This window comes from Onychomys torridus, chromosome 1 (genome assembly GCF_903995425.1).
Source record: "Onychomys torridus chromosome 1, mOncTor1.1, whole genome shotgun sequence".
Lineage (NCBI taxonomy): Eukaryota > Metazoa > Chordata > Mammalia > Rodentia > Cricetidae > Onychomys > Onychomys torridus.
This window is the reverse complement of record NC_050443.1, coordinates 39,989,510-40,009,209: the sequence shown is the minus strand read 5'-3', so window position 1 is coordinate 40,009,209 and position 19,700 is coordinate 39,989,510. Positions and strand designations below refer to the sequence as shown.

Here is a 19,700-nt window from a genome sequence, read left to right as displayed (position 1 = left end):
GTTGTTAGTGGGCATTTATATCACCCCAATGAGGCAAAGGAAAGATACTATGAAGCAAGGAGGGGTTCAGATACCTTCCCTCAGGATTCCTAGGCAGTTGACGGTTTCTACTGGAGGGACAGAGGTCTACAGTGGTATAACTCCTGTTAAGCTGCTTATGCCCCTACTGTAAATAATGTTTGCCATGCTCCTGTGAGCAATCACAATGACATCATTGGGTCACTGAAAATAAAGACATGAAAGCAGAAGGGGAACAAGTTGGGAAAAGGGAGATGATGTGCAGGAGTGGGTGGAGGGCAGAGAGGGTGACTGGGTGAATATGATCAAATTATCTTATACATGTATATTAAAAAGTCATGATGAAACCTATTATTATGTATAATTAGCATATGCTAATAAAAAACTTTTTAAATGAAAATAATGTTTCAAGACAAAGATGATTTATTCTAAAAATTGAAAGGTATTTCAATAATATTAAATTAATTAATAGCTTAAATTACATTAATTGATCTAAGAAGAAAATTATCACTATAAATTCCGGAAGGAAAAAAATCAATCCTTAGAAAAATCAGTATCCATTAATAATTAAAATACTCAAGAAATTATGAACTAAATTATATTTTCTCAGTGTAATAAAAGGAATAGACTATCTCCAATGTCAGTGTCTCATTTAATATGCTGATGCTAAAAGCATTTCCTCTATAATGTCACAATTAGAGATTTGCTAGAATTCATGGGCTTGAATGTATAGTTGTACACTTGACTAGCATGTAGTTCAATGGTGTAGAAAGAAGGCCCTCCATATCACAGAGGGAGAACACAGAAACAAGGTGATAGGAATACAGTGGATACAGCAATACAGTGTATGATATTTCTTCCAGAGACATACTTGTAGACTTACATTATTAATGAGGTAACTTTTTTCTATATACATAACAAAGTTCCAGACTTCCAGAAGAAATTTGGGTTTTTAGCACACATGAAACTGCATGGACAGTCTTGGCACAGTAAACCACTCATACCAGTTACAGAATGAAAAGACTACTCTTTAAACTTGAGTTCCAGGTGCCAGCCAAGAGCCACTCAGCAAGCAGACCACCCCACAGAAGCAGTTTCAGGCCTCCCCTGTTGGCCATGTATCTCTGCTATAATTCAATATTTAAGATGGGATATCAAAAGCTCTACACACGCTGTGATGATTTTTCTTCATTATTGGTGTATCTAGATTTAGAATCACCTAGGAAGTAGACTTCTGTGAACATGTGGGAGAATTTCCAGACAAGTTGAACTAAGCAGGGAAGACATACCCTGAGCAGGGGTTGCACCATCCCATGTACTGGGGGCCCAGACTGATTAAAAAGAAGAAAGAAAGCTTAGTGAGCACCAGGACTCCTTCCTCTGCTTTCAGACCACAGACACAGTGCAATCACTATCCCATGCTCCCACCGCCATGCCTTCCCCGCCATGATGGACTGTGTGAGCCACATAATCCTCCTTCTCTTAAGTATTTGGTCACAGTGTCAATAAAAGGAACACAGAAAACTGGTGCAGAGAGGGGGTGGGGTTACTGCTCTGATAAACCCGATCATGTGGCCCCTAGTCCTTCAGAACTGATAGGGAGGAAGACGAAAGAAGTCGGAGCTGCAAGCTAAAGAAGCCCTAAGTTTATGTAAAAAGAGATGAATGGGTCATTCTGGTGCAAATGTGGAAGACCAAATTGTCAGAATTCCTAGCCACTGGCCACTCCCCCAGCTGCATGACAATGCATGCACTGACAAAACAATTAAGTCATCCCAGGGTCTTAAAGGTCCTAGTAATCCATACACTGCTGCGGTCCTGTAACTTGTGCACAATAATCTGTGTAAGCCCATATGCGCATGTGTGTGGCAATCCATAAAAAGTGGGTCACAGGCTCCTCCCCGTTCCCTTCTCCTTCTTCCTCTCCCTCCATGAATAACCTTCCACAGGCCTAAAGCACATTCCCCTCTGTTCCTTCTCCTAATATACTCTCATAGTGGGTTTTATCATGCCTTGTGGCTTTCCTCACATGGTAAACAGCACTGCTTAATGAATAACATTACGCCACATAAAACTAACACAAATGCCAATAGAAATGCAGATGGAAAGCCAAGCTCATGAAGCTTCAGAAGGGGAACAAATTCTCTATCAACAGTGATTCGAGCCAAGCACCAGGCCAATGAGCTCCTGGAAGGGGTGGGGGTGTGTGTGTGTCAAGATCATGATGGGGAAAACACAGAGGCAGCTGACCCAAGTTAGTGGGAGCTCACAGACTCTGGACTGAGAGCTGGGGAGCCTGCATGGGACCAACTAGGCTCTCTGAATATGGGTGACAGTTGTGTGGCTTTATCTGTTTGTGGGGCCCCTGGCAGTGGGGCCAGGGCTTATCCCAAGTGCATGAACTGGCTTTTTGGAGCCCATTCCCTATGGAGGGATGCCTTGCTCAGCCTTGATGCAGGGAGGAGGGGCTCAGTCCTGCCTAACTTGGTATACCAGACTTTGTTGACTCCCCACTTACCCTCTGAGGATGGGGGTAAGTGGGTAGGAGAAGAGGGAGGGGGAACTGGGGTTGGTATGTAAAATGAAAAAAAAAAATTAAATAAATTTGAAAAAGAAAGAAATTGGGTTGGCATCCATGTGTGCTATGAATCTGACTGCTTTCCGTCTGTGTCCTAAAAACTTCAGTAATATTGAATTCAAAAGGAATGGACTAAGTTATTGATAGAAGAAATTTTTAGACAGCATTCAATCAGCCTGCAGCCTGGTTATATTGCTTCCAGGGTTTACCCAGATTGGCAGTGAGAGAGAGAACAGAACGTGAAGAAAAGGATGCAAATGACATGTGGTGTGGCAGAGTAAAGATCGTGACCCAGCTTCAGCTGTGGGCAGAAGTATGTAGGTGGTGACTGACCCGTGGTGACAGCAGGAAACGTGCCCTGGGGGCAAGAATCCAAACATCAGGAACTTCAGAGCATGACAAGGCAAAGTCCCTTGAAAAAGAGAACACCTGCCTGGTGGAATGCTTTCCCAGGTTCACCCTTCCTTGCAGACACACAGAAGCTACGTGCAGAAGTGACCCAAAGGCACCAAGCTGACAGGGAGGTCGACATCATCCATGTAGTTGAACCAGATACCTCAGGACATGGCAGATGTGAGAAACACAGGACACAAGCTGAGAGAAGCTGCAGGCACCAACTGGAGTAAGACAGAAAGAGGGTGGGGGGATGACGACACAGGACACGACATCCACCACAGGCAAAAATCAGGGCCACACAAGCTGATTGGAACCCAGATATTGCCACCAAGAGCCGATACTGAACACAGAGCTGCAGGGGTTGTGTTTGCCTTGTGGGGTCTCAGTCTTGTCTTGGTCCAATCTCTCCTTGCTACTTGTTACAAGAGTAACAGTCCTCTTGTTACTCCTTTTTCAAAAGGGCATGTTTACACTGCTTAATGTCACTGGAAGTTTGTTGTTTCTTATCAAATGTTTGGTCACACTAACAAGAAAAGTAACTAATAAACAATCTAACTTCAAAAATCAGTGTTCTAGCTGAGGGAGCTGAGTAATAGAGTACTTGACTAGCGGTGTAAGGCCCTAGGTTCCATTCTAGTATAACAGAGAAATACCTGAGGGTCTTCACACAGGAAACTAAACAAATAGAGAATATGTTGGTAAAGAACAATGTGCACGATATAAACAAAGATTTGTGTTTTGGAACACATGGAACAGAAGACCTACAAATTTATACAACACAATTTTAAAACATTCTTGAAAGACATTGATGTGGGCTTGAGCATAGACAAAAAGACTCATTCTGTTCTTAGATTGGATTTAAAAAAAAAGACACAGTAGTTACTTTATATTAATTTCTAAATTTGGTGCAATCTTAACCAAGAATGTATGCAAACTATTTTGTTGAGTTACATAAATTGATACCAAAAAAAGAATAATGCAAAATTATGTACTGAAATAGAAAAACTATGGAATAATTAAGCCCACCAAACATTAAAAACAAACCAAACTTTTCACACAGCTTTGTGTAGTACATGAGTAGATAAGTAGACCCTGGGACACATAGATCACAGGTCACTCCTATCTGGAAAGTCAGTACACACAGAAGTGGCATCTAGATCTCCCAATAAAAATGTCCTGTTTAGTGAGTGCTATTGAGACAATAAGGAACTCATTTGGACATGAAATAAAATTGGATCCAAGCAGAACAAGAATCCCAAATGAGTCAGAGCATTACCAGTAAAAACAATGACATCTAAGCAATGGATAATTTCCTTTTTAGCCTGGGCGTCCATAAAATATTGCTAAATACAAACAAAAGTCCACATGCATAATTCATGAATTTGATAAATAAAGGAATCTGAAATTTGCATTACAAAACCAAATGACAAGCACTATGCAAGGTCACAACACAACTGTCCAACTGGGAGAAGAGAGTCGCAGCGTACATCATCGCTAAGAAGCTCTGCTCCTTAATGAATGGAGAACTTTTAAAGTTGTGTAACAAAACTCAATAGAAAATGGACAACAAGACAGGCATGGTGGTCGCATTTGTGGGGGCCGCGATATATGGAGGCCGAGGCAGAAAGATTTCTAGTTCTAAGCCAGCCTGGGCAAGAAAGCAAGACCCTCTCAAGAAGAGGAGGAGAAAAATTTGACGTGAATGCACATTACGAAAAAGGTGTGAAAATGGCTCTTTGTCACGAAAAAGATGCCAGTTCACTCACTAAGGAAACCCAAGCGGAGGGGCTGGAGATGGCTAGGTGAGCAGGAGCGCTTCCTGTTCTTGCAGAGAACCTGAGTTCTGTGTCCAGTACCTTTTACAGCATCTCACAACTGCCTGTCACTCCATCTCTAGAGGACCCAGTTCCTCTGTCCAACACTGATAGCTGCACTCATAGGTCTATACCTACACAGACACAGATACACAATTAATTTAAAAATAAGAAAACTTGAAAGGAAATGTGACCAGAGCAGTGCCTCTGGGTTACAAAACCTTGGAAACACCCTAAGTGCCTCCATGTAAGAGAGAGGGGCAATGACATATTCACTATGTTGCATACACACAGCTGTGAAATAGTTAAGAATTCTGTGAACCAACTAGAACTGGTTTCCAAGACTGTTACAGTTTTGAAAGGTAAAATGAGAAAAGTTGTATACTTCATATTTCCTTTCATGTAATATAAAGGAGAATTTTATAAAACATCAATGTCTACTTATATGTACAAGAAATACAGGAGGGATAAACTAGAAACTAGTTATATGAGCCATTTATAAAAAGTCATGAAAAAAGTTAAAAAGATGAAAGAAAGTCAACAGGGTAGTATTCATGAGGAGAAGTGATTGTCTTTGAGGCTGTTTTGTATGGCTTTACTTCACAAATCCTCAACCAGCATTCAAACACATAACAAGTCCATATTGAAAAACACAGAGAAGGTAATTATCCTCAGAAATGTTGGAAAACAAATCCTGTACAACAGAGTTTTGATTGAGGTGATGGTTCTGTTGTACACAGGAGTGTGAACTGGCAGCCCTGCGGTCACTTGAGGAATATGCTACTAAGTGAGTGCATGCTGTAATGAGGACAGCCAGAGGCAGACCTGTGGTGATGGCCTGAAATCTGAGGAGTCATGAGCCCCATCAGGCTCAGCACACTCAGAGAGAGACTGACACAGAAATTTACATGACAAAGGGTTGTGTGCTAGGATGGTTTGAAAACATCTGGCCATATCTAAGAGAGAGCCAGAAATCAGCAACCACCTCTGGAGTACCACACTCTCCAGTAACAGGAGTGAGACAGCGGACTCCAAGGAGAATGAAGTAACACTCAAAACAAAAGCATCAGGAATGCTGTGCTGTGGCCAGAACATAAGGAAAAGCCTGAAAACTGATTAGGATGTCAAAAGAACTGTGAAACTTCCCACATGGCCAAAAGTAGAATAGAGCCACAAAACAGGTGGTGGTGTGGATTCAGGGCACAGCAAAAACCAAACGGCCCCCTGGCGATGGTGGCACAAGCCATTAATCCCTACACTCAGGAGGCAGAGCCAGGTGGACCTCTGTGAGTTCAAGGCCAGCCTGGTCTACAGCGCGAGATCCAGGACAGGGTCCAAAGCTACACAGAGAAACCCTGTCTCGAGAAACCAAAAATAATAAAAAAAATTTAAAAAATAAAAATAAATTTTTAAAAAAGGCACAAACAAGTTAAGGAGAAGGACTCATTTCAGATGAATTCAGCAAGTAACTGCCAAAAGAAACAGTAAAACAGAAGAAGATCACCATTCAGCCAGCATTGCAAATGGACCTGGGTAAGCATCAGTGCACGTGGTTTTGTGGATGCAAACATGTTCCAAAGGGTTAGGCAGAGCCTGTCTGACCCTCTGCTTCAGAGTTTCCGAGCTGCAAGAAGAGGGCACATGGCGATGAGCTCCAAAATATGCTCTAGAGAACTCCAGTCTAAAAGGCAGGGAAGGATAGAGAACCCCAGAACACAGAAAGGGAGTGAAGAGTCCGTTTGAATGGGGATTTGGAGCCAGAGCTCTGGACAGGGAACTGGGTCATCCTTCACAGGACAGGAAAAGCATTGTAGGCTGTTTTCAGTTCCCTACGAAAATCCTAGGCCCAGTAAATACTGCCTGGGGTTCGTTAGGATGTCATCCCACCCTGTGCTGGACTGGAAGTACCAGGACGGGCTTCCTCAAGGTGACCAAGGTGACACTGGGTACACCCTTGTTTGAGCCTCAGTTCCCATACGTTTGCCTACACAAGCTGAAGAATCATTGAACTTTCTGGAAAATTATATTCCATACAATGTTTAGTCAGATTTTTTTTAATGCTGGAATAATAAACTCAGTTCCTGTGGGTGATAAAAGAATTCAGAAGACTGAGTTTCAACAAGTAGACTAAAATATTCTGATGGGCCTTGAGACACAATAAGGAAACTGAGGCAAAAGTGCCTTCCTCATCTACAGTTAGAAAACCATCCTATTGGCTTCTATGCCAGAATTGCCTCTTGACTAATAGCTGACCAACAGCTGTTCGGAATTCTCTGTAATTAAGAGAAAACAGAATCTTCGCTGAACTGTTGTTTGTTTGGTTTTGGTTTTTTCTTAAGATTAATTTCAGCCACAGATTAAATCACTTAGTGTTTTCCCCCTAAGGGAAAATATTTTGTGTTCTTATTGTGGATAGAAAAGTCTAAAATATCTATCTAAATTTTGCAAAATTACACCCTGACTTCTTAATATGAAGATAATCAATTCTACCTGTATCTACACTATTGGATAGGCATTAAAGAAGCCTTCTCCCATCTCGTGCTTCTGTGCGGGAGCCGCGTGATTCTCTGGGATGCTGCAGTACAGTAATGAATGTAAATGAGAAGAAATTGAGACGTTACAGCCTTTCCTTCATGGCAAGGTAACTAAGTGATTAAGCTCAGTTTGGCTCCCTAATTACTAGGCTGGCACAGATAAAGGAGAAAAATATTAAAAAATCAATTGTAGGTTATTAAATACCATAAAGCTATAAAGAAGATGTGCAGGGAAAGAAAAAGGACTAAAAAATCTAAAACAATCCACACTAAAGACCCAAGAAAGCAAACGCCATAAGACTCTTCTCACAGAACCATCGTTACTTTCACACTCACAATTGGCTGAGGGTGGTAGGCATTGTGGGTAAAGCAGGCACAATCCAGTTTCAGTGGATCTCTTCTAATGGATGGTCTACTAATCTTACAACGCCCTGGGTATTCCAGTTAAAGAAAGATGGAAGTAAATGGCAATTTGGAAATTTTACCCATATTTAAAAAAAAAACAATTTACATAATCTCTCCACAAGGGGAAAAATGCCCCAGAAAGACCATTGAATCTTTGAAATGTTCCAGGCCCATTTTAAACACTTTTGGTGATTGGGCTTGCTTTGCTACATTTCTTAGTCACTGTTCTCTTGCTTTAAAGAGACACCATGACCAAGGAAACTCTTTAAAAAAAAAAAAAAGGCATTTAATTTGAGCTTGCTTACAGTTTCAGAGGCTTAGTCCCTTATCATCATGGCAGAGAGTATGGTGACAGGCAGATGTAGTGCTGGAAAAGCAGCTGAGAACTATATCCTGATCACAGGTAGAAAGAGAGAGACAGAAACAGAGACAGAGACTGGGCCTAGCATGGGCTTTGGAAAGCTCAAAGCCCATCCCCAGTGACACACTTCGTCCACCAAGGCCACACCTACTCCAACAAGGTGACACCTAATCCTTTTAATCTTTTCAAACAGCTCCACTCTCCCTGATGATCAAGCATTCAAGTATATGAACCTATGGCGGCAATTCTTATTCAAACCACCACACTACAGAGGACTTGCTTATATCAGAGTTAACATGATTAAACTCATAAACACCTCTCGAAGAAAAACTAGCTGCTGAAGTGATTGCTTAAGAATGGTTCCCTCTTCGAAATCACCAGTCTTTGACCATGGGAGACAAGAAAAGGAACAAGCACAGAAGGAAGGACTTTGGTGAGCTTGGCTTCAGAATAACCACAGTGGAACTATATACATGAGCTTTCCAAACAAAACAGTCATGACAATAAAGTTATTTTTAAGACATTAATGTCTCTAGAAGTCCTATGGATTTATGTAACAAAGTCATCTCTTAAATCTTCATGAGAGTCCAGGCACTTTTGAACCACAACCAATTTCCTATCCCCCTACCACAGGCTTAGCCTGATGGAGGTATGAAGACAGGGCACAGTTCTAGGAGATAGAGACCACTGGCATTCCTCAGTTTCTAGCTCTGTATTGTATTCCTCACTCCAGAAGACTTGGTCAAAAAAAAAAAAAAAATCAAAGGATCTCTGCTTCTGCCCCAGACCTTCTAGATGTTGCTGCCACACAGATCTGGTCACACACACACACACACACACACACACACACACACACACACACACCCCTGGTTTCTTTTTACTTTTCTGGTTTCTTCAGTTATTATATATATAATCAGAAGATTTGAGGTTAGGAAACTTAGAAGAGCTAGAACATGCAAAATTAGTCTTTCTGGGACTTGGGTACTTCACACTACATGACTTTTTCTAGATATATTTGTAAATTTTATGATCTTATTTTTCTTTCTTTTTATTTTCAAAGATTTATTTATTTATTTATTTTGTATACAGTGTTCTGCCTGCATGCATCCCTGCAGGCCAGAAGAGGGCACTAGATCTCATCACAGATGTTAGTGAGCCACCATGTGGTTGCTGGGAATTGAACTCAGAACCTTTGTAAGAACAGCCAGTGCTCTTAAACTCTGAGCCATCTCTCCAGCCCAATTTTATTTTTCTTTACAGCTGAATGGTATTCATAGTGTATATGTACCAAACTTTCATTATCCATTCATTGGTTGAAGGGTATTTAAGTTGTTTTCATGATTTAGCTATTGTGAATAGCGCTGTAATAAACATGGTTGAGCAAATACCTGTAAGTACATATGGTCTTTGGGTATATGCCAAGTGGTGATATAGCTGGGTCATATGGTAGGTGTATTTTTTAGTTGTTTTTAAAAGCTCCACTCTGGTTTCCAGAGTGGATGAACCAGTGAGATCACACCAATAATGAATGACAGTTCCCTTTCCCCCTTATTCTCTCCAGTATCTGCTGTTGGTCGTTTAGTTGATCTTTGCATTTCCCAATAAGGTTGATGAGCACTTACTGAGATATTTTTTTAGTAATCCTTTTTTTGTGTGTTTTTTTTTTCCTTTTGAGAAGTGTCTGTTTGGATCTCATGCCCACTTTTTGTTGTTTTCACTCTTTGGGTTATTTGGGGTTTGTTTGTTTGTTTGTTGATTTTGTTTGGTTTGGTTTTTAGTGTTCTGTAGAGTAGACCATGTCTTCTAAACTCTGAAATGAGAGATAACCCATCTCTCCACTCCTATCAATATGCTATTTGAGGTCTTAACTACAATGATAAGAAAACTGAGAGAAATAAAAGTAATATAAATAGGAAATGAAAAATTAAAATTATCCATATTTGCAAAGAAATGAACCTATAATTAAAAGATCCTGATACCTCCACTAGAAAACTCTTAGATATGGTCAACACTTTTAGTAAAGTAGCAGGTTATAAAATAAACTTGCAAAAGTAGTATATACCAACATACTTTCCTATATACCAAAATTAACTCATTATAGAGAGAAATCAGAAACAAATCATGTTCAATGTATCTTCAAAAAACAATAATACTGGCTGCAGCACACAAGAAAGTGGGCTTTGCACCCCACCTGGGGAGCATACTAGAGCTGACCCTGTTGTCAGGGTGCAGGGGAGCCAGCCTGCAGTCCTGAGAGCAACAGAGCTGACCCTGCCCCCAGGCTCATCTACTATGCAGGGGCACAGGTGAGAGAAAGAAGCCCTTCTCTCCCCCCGACTTTCTACCTGTGGCAGGCAAGAGAGTGGGGTCAGGAGAGTGAGAGAATTAACCTTGCCCCTCACCTGCTGCAGCACAGGAGAACAGGCCCTGCACCCCGCCTGGGGAACACACTAAAGCCAACTTTGTTGTGAGGGGCAAAGATGAATGAGAACAGGAGAGTTGACTCCCCTTTCCCCCATCACTTCTATAGCTATTAGAAGAGAGGGCCCTGTACCTCGCCTAAGTGAAACAGTAGAGCTGGACCTGGTGATTTGAGTGTGGGTGACCTGGGTCTGAGGAGCTGAGAGCAGGAGAAATGGCTTCACTCCTTGCTTCAGGCAGCACTGGGGGGGTTAGGCAAAGAAGTGATAGAGAGCTCACCCAGGAAGTGACCATGAGGGAAAGCCAGCAAGCTGACCAACCCAGCTACCACCCAGGCCCAGAACCAGGGCTATGAGTTGTCCCACCCCAATATCCACCTCGTCTATGAACTGTTGGAGCAGATGAAGGGGATAAACATACAGATCCAAAACAGCAGGATCCCCATGACACAGGACAACAAGAAGATATCTAAGAGGAGCCCCTGTGAGAGCCAATTATCGTAGCAGAGGCTGACCAATACCTTGTGGCAAGGGACACTTACAAGTAAAGATGAATGGACTAAAGGTTACACTGTGTGACTCAGCAGGCCATGCTACAGCTTCCACAACAGGATCCCCGCCCCTCTCATTCTGTTTTGTTTCTTCATTTTATTTGGTTTTTGGTTTTTCTTTTAAATTTGGTTTTGTTTTGGTGGGGGTTGCGGGGCAGAGGGCAGATGAGAGGGGATGGGGAGATGAGTGGGCTCAGAATCCACAGAGAATCAATAAAAGTTAAAATAATAACAATAATAACCTATGAAGAATGTGAAGACATCTTCAGTGAAAGTTTTAAGACAGAATCAAATGTGTTCAGCCATGGCCCAGAAAGGTATATGGCCAAAAATAATTAATGCAGCCTAACACAAAATCATAAATTACTTAAAATATTATGAGGTGGTGGGTTGGTTGGTTGGTTCATTGGTTGGTTGGTTTATAACTCTATTGTTCAGTTCTTGAGTGTATACTTTGTGAATGGTTTCATGTTCCATGTTAAATATACCTGCTAGATGATGCAAAGAATTTTCATGTTTCTAGATTGGCAGGTTTCATATTGTAAAAATGGTCATATCATTAAAAGTAATCTACAGGTTCAATACAATCCCCATCAAAATATTAACAACAGAATGGGAAAAAAATCTTAAGTTTCACACAGGAGACAAAAGACTCCAAATAACCAAAGCATGATGAAGCAGGAAGAACAGGGCTGGAGACATCATAACACTTGATTTCAAATTGTATTAAAGAACCATAATAGCAAAACTTGTACTGTACTAGCACAAAAACAGACTTGTAGACCAATGGAATGAAACAGTGTGCCCAGAAGTAAACTCACGAAGCTGCAGCCTCCTAACAAAGGTTCCAAAAACATAAACAGAGAAAAAAACAGCCTCTTCAGCAAATACTTCAGGGAACATTAAATGTCCACATGTAGAGGGGAGAAATCAAAGCTGTCTTTCTCATCCTGTACAAAATCAATTCAGAATGACTCCAAACCCTTGATGGAAGACCTGAGAACCTGATACTGCTGAGGGTAGCATAGATAAAAATAATTCTAGGTACAGGCACAAGCAAAGAATTTTCAAAGAGGTTTTTGACAGCAGAGAAAAAATAACCCCAAGAATTGAAGAAAAGGATTATACAAAATTAAAAGGCTTCTGCACAGAGAAAAATCATGATCATGGCATACCTAATGGGGGAAAAAAGCTTGGCTAACTACATATCAAACAGGCAGTTAATATCTGCAATATATAAATAGCTTCAAATATTTAGCATCAAAATAATAAATTATTCAATCAATAAGTAAGCCAGTAATCTCAAAAGGCAGTTCTCAAAGGAAATACAAATGGCCAATAAGTACCTGGAAAAAAATCTTCAACTTACTTAGCATCAGAACATGAAAATAAAACTTATTTGAGGTGCTATTTGACCACAGTCAGAATTGCCACCATTAAGAAAAAAAAATGAGAACAAATGCTAGCATGGATGTGGATAAAGGGAAGACTTATTCCCCACTGGTGGAAATTTAACTGTGTAACCACTGTGAAAATCAGTTGGAAGTTTGACAAAAAGCTAAAATTAGATCTACCACATGATTCAGCTATACCACTCTTGGGCATGTACCCAAAGGACTCTATATCCTACTACAAAGATAGTTGCTCATCCATGTTCACTGATGCTGTGCCATCAGGAAATGGAAACAGTCTAGATACCCATAAACTGATGAATGAACAATGAAAATATGGCATATTTGCACAATGGGCTAATAGGAAAAAATAAAATTATGAAATTAGAAGGTAGATGGATGGAGCTAGAAGCAGACATTCTGAATGAGGTAACTGAGAGCCAGACAGACAAAATTCAAATGTTTTTGCTCAATTGTAGATGTTAGCTTTGAATTTTTAGATGTGTGCGTTTTGTTTGGAATACTCATAAAGATAAGGAAATTAATAAGGGCCTGTGGGGAAGGGCTTCAAGGGAGGAAAAGCAGAATGTACTGGTATAATGAGTTAAAAGAATCAAGAAATAGGAAGGGATAGATTGTGGTGGGTGAGGGAGAACAGAGGGAATCTGAGAGAGATATAAAACATCAAAGACGCTGGGCAGTGATGGTGCACACCTTTAATCCCAGCCCTGGAGGCAGAGGCAAGCAGATTTCTGTGAGTTTGAGGCCAGCCTAGGCTACCGAGTGAGTTCCAGGAAAGACATCAAAGCTACACAAAGCAACTCTGTCAAAAAACAAAACAAAACAAAAGCAAACAAACAAAAAAACACCACCAAAGACTTGAGAAAACTAATATGGAAACCTACTACTTAGAAGCTTCCTAAAATACATCTATACACATACAAAACAAAGATTAAAATGGAGTTTCCCCATAATGGAGCAACAATGTTCCTATCAGACACCAGAAGCTAACAAATAAAGACCCAGTACTGGAACTGGGTTACCTCTTTAGGAGTTGTTGGCTAGTGAGGTATCAAAGACCCCTAAACATTATAGGCTATTGTCAATGCTCCTTGTTACCCTCAAGAACTTGACAGGAAGACCCTATTGCCAAAGATGCCATATATTTGAGTATATGGAGAAATTGGACTCAAATTGGCCTGGAAGCTTCATCACTACTGAATAGCTTTCATAGTGATGAAAGATGCTAAGCATGATACTAGAGGATGTAAGTAATCATCTTAACAAAGTGTGAACCCTATGAACTACTATAATAACAATCCTGGCAAGACATGCCCACTGGTACAATGGTGGCACAAACATTATGGGAGTAACCAATCACTTTCTGCTTGGATTTAAGTTCAGCTCCGCAAGATGAAATCCATAGCCAGCACCATTATCAGGCTAAGAACGTATGGCTAGACAGGTCATGGGTCATAGGCCATAATTTACTATTATTATTCTGCACAATGGACATAGTATTAAACTGACTGCTGGGGCTTATAATTATCCCATAAGATCAATGCATCTCAAAACCATTATCAGAGAAAATTCTATCTTCAGTAGATGGTGATTAACACAGGTGTAGAGAATAAGAGACAGTGGAATGTCCATTCCTAAAGAAATACTACACTACACCCCTCACCCCAAGGTTCAGGAACCACTGAAGAAGAGGAAGTACAAAGAGTCTAAGAGGTTATTGTAGCAGGAACCTTAAAGAGTCTTATTAATAAAATCAAACCTGAGACCAGGTATCGGGGTGAATGCTGGAAGATCAGAGAAGCAGAACAAGCCACAGCTATCTCACCTCACCAGTTCCTCAGCTGATCCTGTTTCCTCAGACTGGAAGCCTTTGAGTCCTCATCTAGAATGAATCTCAGCTAAACTGTTACTCAAAAGCCTGAATGCTTAACCAGCTAAATGCTTCTAGTTTCTGGTCCTCATGCCTTATATACCTTTCTGCATTCTACCATCACTCCCTGGGATTAAAGGTGTGAGTCACCATGCTCAGCTGTATCCTTGAACAGATGGATTTCTGCTTCTGGAATGCTAAGACTAAAGGTGTGTGCTACCACTGCCTATCCTCTATGTTTAATATTGTGGCTGTTCTGTCTCTGACCCCAGATAAGTTTATTAGGGTACACAATATTTTGGGGAACACAATACCACCACAGGTTATGGATGACTATAGGAAATAGTGTCTGCTAGACAAGGCAGGGAAGCTTCACATGTTAACTCACAGCAGTTGTGACACCATGCACAAGACCTGTGCAAGTGCAAGCCAGATTAAATCCCAGATTTCTGAGGTGGTATTGGCAATTGTTATCTGCTGGAATGGAATATGCAGTTTTCTGTAAGAATGTAGCCCCTGGTAAGTCAACCATGCTCCAGTGAAAGACCACACATCAAAGAACGTTTGGGTAGCACAAATTAGCCAATAAGGAAAGAGAAGGGACACAAAGGTAAGTGATAGGTGAAGTTGGGGACGGGAGAGTGAATAGGATCAAAACACATGAAAGTCTCCAACATCTGATAAACCAAATAACAAAGGGTGGTAAGGGAAAGAGGAACCCCTATATAATGTTGGTAGGAATATAAACTTATGCAGCTTCTGAGGGACTCTGGAAATATTCTTCAATAAACTCAATATAGAACTACCATATGATCTAGGTATATCACTCCTGGATATGTACCTGAAGAATTCTAAGCTAACATACCACAGACATTCATACACACTGGTGTTTAACTCCTGCACCATTCACAGGGACTCCACTTAAGACACTGAATCAGTCTAGATGTCCATAAACAGATGTATGTGTGCTCATATACATGTACACTCACATAACAGATATACAATCACAGACACAAAATGAACATTTTTAGCTATAAAATCATATGAGCTCACATTTGCAGGAAAATGGATGGACCTGGAGACCATTACAAAACTATCTTAAGCCAGACTCAGAAAGACAACTGTTGCATGTTTTATCTCATATGTGGAATCTAGATTTAATTGTTCATGTATGTGTGTGGAGAGTCATAAGGGACCATAAGTGAGAGTAGGAAGAGATCTTTGGGAAGTGAGGAAGGGCAGGACAGGAGGGACGAATAGAATACATCGGACATGAAAGCAGAAGGGGGAGCTGTTTAGGAGATGGAAACAGTCTAGTGAAAGTGGAGCAGAGAAAACGGGCGGGTGTGGCAGAAGGGGGATGAGTAAGAAATAAGTGTGACGTGTGCATGAAATTGTCATAATAAAAGCCACTACTTTGTATGCTAACTTTAAAAATAATTTTAAAAAATCAAAAATATATTTCCAGAAGTCAAATAAGCCATTACTTAGAAATTTGGGAAACAATTCTACCTTAAAAAGTGAAAGCACAATGCAGGTTAAACATGAGGGATATAATGAACCAGTGCTTGGGCGAGGACCCTTTGGTGAGTAGTATTTGTGTTAGTTATTTTTTTCTTCCTCTCTGTTTGAGGAAGGCACACATTTATAAACAATGTCTCGAGATTAAAACACATATTGTGAATAATTTTTGTAACAGTCACAATCAAAAACAGTATTCACTCAACATTGTGCAGCCTAAGTCAGTTCCTTATGCCCAATGAACTTGCTCTAGCAAGCCATTTTTCTCCAGTCTTAATTTTGAGCAAATGCTATATTTTTTAAGATTTATTTATTTATTATTATTATTATGTATACAGAAGAAGGTGCCAGATCTCATTACAGATGGTTGTGAGCCATCATGTGGTTGCTGGGAATTGAACTCAGGACCTCTGGAAGAGCAGTCAGTGCTCTTAACCTCTGAGCCATCTCTCCAGCCCCCTCAAATGCTATATTTTATTAACAAATTAAATCAAAATAAATTCACATGTTACAAAAACAGTTGAGGAAAAAGAAAATAAACAGCAACCAAATTAATGTTTTGTTTTTTTTTTTTATGAGAAGCATTCAAATGACTGAGATAAAATACACTGGTCACCTTAACATTAACCCCCATCATTTTCCATTTAGTGAAGATGTAGACAGACTCCAAGCCTTAGGCTTCACTCTGTAAACAAAATATGAAACCCAAAATCAAGTGGAAGTTCACACAGCCGAAGTTCCAAAGTCTTACCTCCATCAGTACAAAGAGTGCCGCAAAGAAGAGGAGAGTCACCCATTCTACTCTTTGCACAATGATCTCAAAGTCATGAGTGTCAGCTAAAATTAGCAACCAGATGGCACCCAGAATCGCAATCCATCCTGCAAAACGAGCAAAAATACATCCTGTAAAGTATCAACTGCTAGCATACCAGTGGATGTTTTATCTTCTGAATCGTTTATTTTGCATTGAAAACAACTGCTGTATTGCAAACTATGTACATTTAAAAGTATAATTTCTATTTTAGCTTATATATATATATATTCATGAACCAATACCACAATCGAGATAATGGGCATATTCATCACCCCAGAACTCATGCCCATCCATGGACTGTCCCATTCCAGATCCTTCTGTCACTGAGCACATACACTCTCAGTAAAAAGTGCATCTCTTATCTCTATAGAGCAGTTTACATTCTCTGTATTCTCTATAAATGTAGGGTTGTACTCTCCTATCTTCCTCCTTCCTCTCAATGCTACAAATCAAACCCCAAACTTCACGTATGTTACACAATGTCCTCCCTTTGAGATACTCTTTGGCCCTCACAATCCCAATTGATCTAGTGGCACATATTTTTTCTAATTACTTCTCAGTGGAGAGATAATCTTGTCAGAAAAGCAGCACTTAGCACAATTACTTTAAGGTTCTTCCCTTATATTATGTGAGTCAAATGTCAAGTTTTTCACCAATCAGTGGTATACCATTATCTGGCTATGCCATGATATACATCCCATTTACCCATTAAGGACATCCCAATGGTATCTAATGTTTGGGTATTACCAATGAATATGATATAAATATTCACAGAATGATTATAGTAACCTCCCTCGATGTGAACAGAGCCTGGATGTGAACAGGGCAACAAATCAGGCTAGACCTGGGAAATACAGCCACCTTTAGAAGGCACGGAGTCATTAGGACTGTCCCCTTACTCCTCAGATTCCCTGAATGTCAAAGAAGACACATTTTTCATTGACTGTTTTTATGCTGACTAACAGCCGGGCAGGTTCTAGTCCCTCTTGATGGCTGAGCATTGTGGTATGGCAGCTCATAAGCCATATCACACAAGACCATTGGAAATATTTCAGAGCATGCTTTGTGTAACTGCTTATTTGCCAATGAGAAAAGAGCATTAATAAATAGCAACCACTTGATTTGAGAGATTTAATAAATGTCTTAAAACATATCCTACTATTTTACTGATAACTCATAGAAATCTTTGTTTAGATGGACTTTTCTTTAAAATCTATGGCTGAAAAGCTGCATGCTGTCTATCAAAATCACTTTCAAAACGTCAGCTACCTTAGTGTTTGTGTTGTGAAATAGTTGTACGTTGTGTGAAGACATATTGCTGTGATTAGTGTAATAAAAAGCTGAATGGCCAATAGATAGGCAGGAGAGATAGGGAGGACTTCCAGGAAAAGGACAGAATCTCGGAAGGAATCTAGGCACATAAGCGAGATGTCAACAAGACATGGAGGAAGTTGGATATAAGAATGAAAAAAAGCCACAAAGCAAAACATGGACTAATAGAAACATGTTAATTTAAATTATAAGAACTAGTTAGGAATAAGCCTAATACATAGGCTGAGCTTTCATAATCAATAAGAAATCTCCATGTTGTTATTTGGGAGCTGGCTGGCAGGACAGAGAAAGACTAGTTGCATGTTTATGCAAACCTATGTTATACAAGCTATCAGAAATGAAAAGTGAAAGGTGTATGGACCATTAAATTCTCTACTCCACTCCCAAATCACTGACCTGTGTGTGCTCAGCATAGGAAATTAGCTGCATTATTCACATCAGTCAGTATACCATCAGAGCTCCTCACCCCTGTTGTTCTCCCTGCTGGAAGTTTTCTCAGTCCTGTGCACTTAGATGAAGTCACAAGATCAACCTACTCACCGAGCTGTGAGCAAACAAGATCCACATTCCTAACCAACACCCAGAGTAGCTTTCAGCTCTAGCCACCATCTCCTCCCTGCCAAGGTGACTTAGAAACTGTCTGTGATATGATGGAATCAAAAAATGTTGGTTCCATATCCAAAGGGACCTTTATTAATCAGCACTAAACCGAGTACACATAAGAAAAATTCTGTTACAACTTCTTGAGATGGTAGGACCAGTGTTTCACCCAACATAACCTATTCTATCCCAAAGCATCTGGCCTCAGGGGAAAAAAATGCAATGCATAGCAATTAAGCAATACTGTGCAAATAGTAAAAAAAAGAAAAAGCTATGTTGCTGAGTTTTGTTACAATGAGCTGTGTCATTTACTGACAACAGAGTAGTTTCCACAAGCATTTGAAAAGCATCTGAAATGATCAAATCTCACAAAATTTCAAAATTCTTGCTAAAGTTATAAATATTGATAACTTGAAACATGACCACACACAACAAATGAAAGAGTTGACAGACCTATAACAAGTCTCTTTCTGTCTCACTAGCCAGATCCCAAATAATTACATGGAGACTTATTAATTAATTTATTATTATTATTATTTATTGTTATTTATCATAATTAATCATTACTAATTATGAAAGATTGGCCAATAGCTTAGAATTGTTCCTAACTAGCTCTTAGGATTTAAATTAACTCATTTATATTAATCTATGTTCTATCAAGTGATGCTGCCTCTCTTCCATCTTTCACCTCCTGTTTCCTCTCTCTGTCTCCTAGCTTCTCCCATAGCCTCAATTCCTCCTCCTCTTCCTTTATCTCCCCAGAAATCCTGCCTATACCTCCAGCCTAGCTATTGACCATTTAGCTTTTTATTACACTAATCACAACAATACACCTTCACACAGTGTACAAATATCCCACAATACAGACCTTATTGCTTCTAACATGATGACTTCAAAGCAGAGATATTCAGAGTATTAGGAAAAATCCCTAGTCCCAATATTTCTAACAAGCCTGTAGATATGAACTGCCTTCATTTAGTTTTACACAGAAAACAATATTAATATGCTTGATATAACTTATATTGTCAAGGTTAATTGCCAAAGAGAAAATAGTATTAATAAATACTAACCACT

General features: G+C 39.9%; 1 protein-coding gene across 3 annotated transcripts in view; it reads right to left on the bottom strand.

The window, feature by feature from the left end:
- Oca2 (OCA2 melanosomal transmembrane protein) overlaps positions 1–19,700 on the bottom strand; it is a 291,349-nt gene that overhangs the window by 131,276 nt on the left and 140,373 nt on the right. For all 3 annotated transcript variants that reach the window (XM_036194928.1, XM_036194947.1, XM_036194936.1), the window contains one exon: positions 16,632–16,759. In XM_036194928.1, the coding sequence (XP_036050821.1) occupies positions 16,632–16,759 (128 nt within the window). The remainder of the gene's footprint in view (positions 1–16,631; positions 16,760–19,700) is intronic.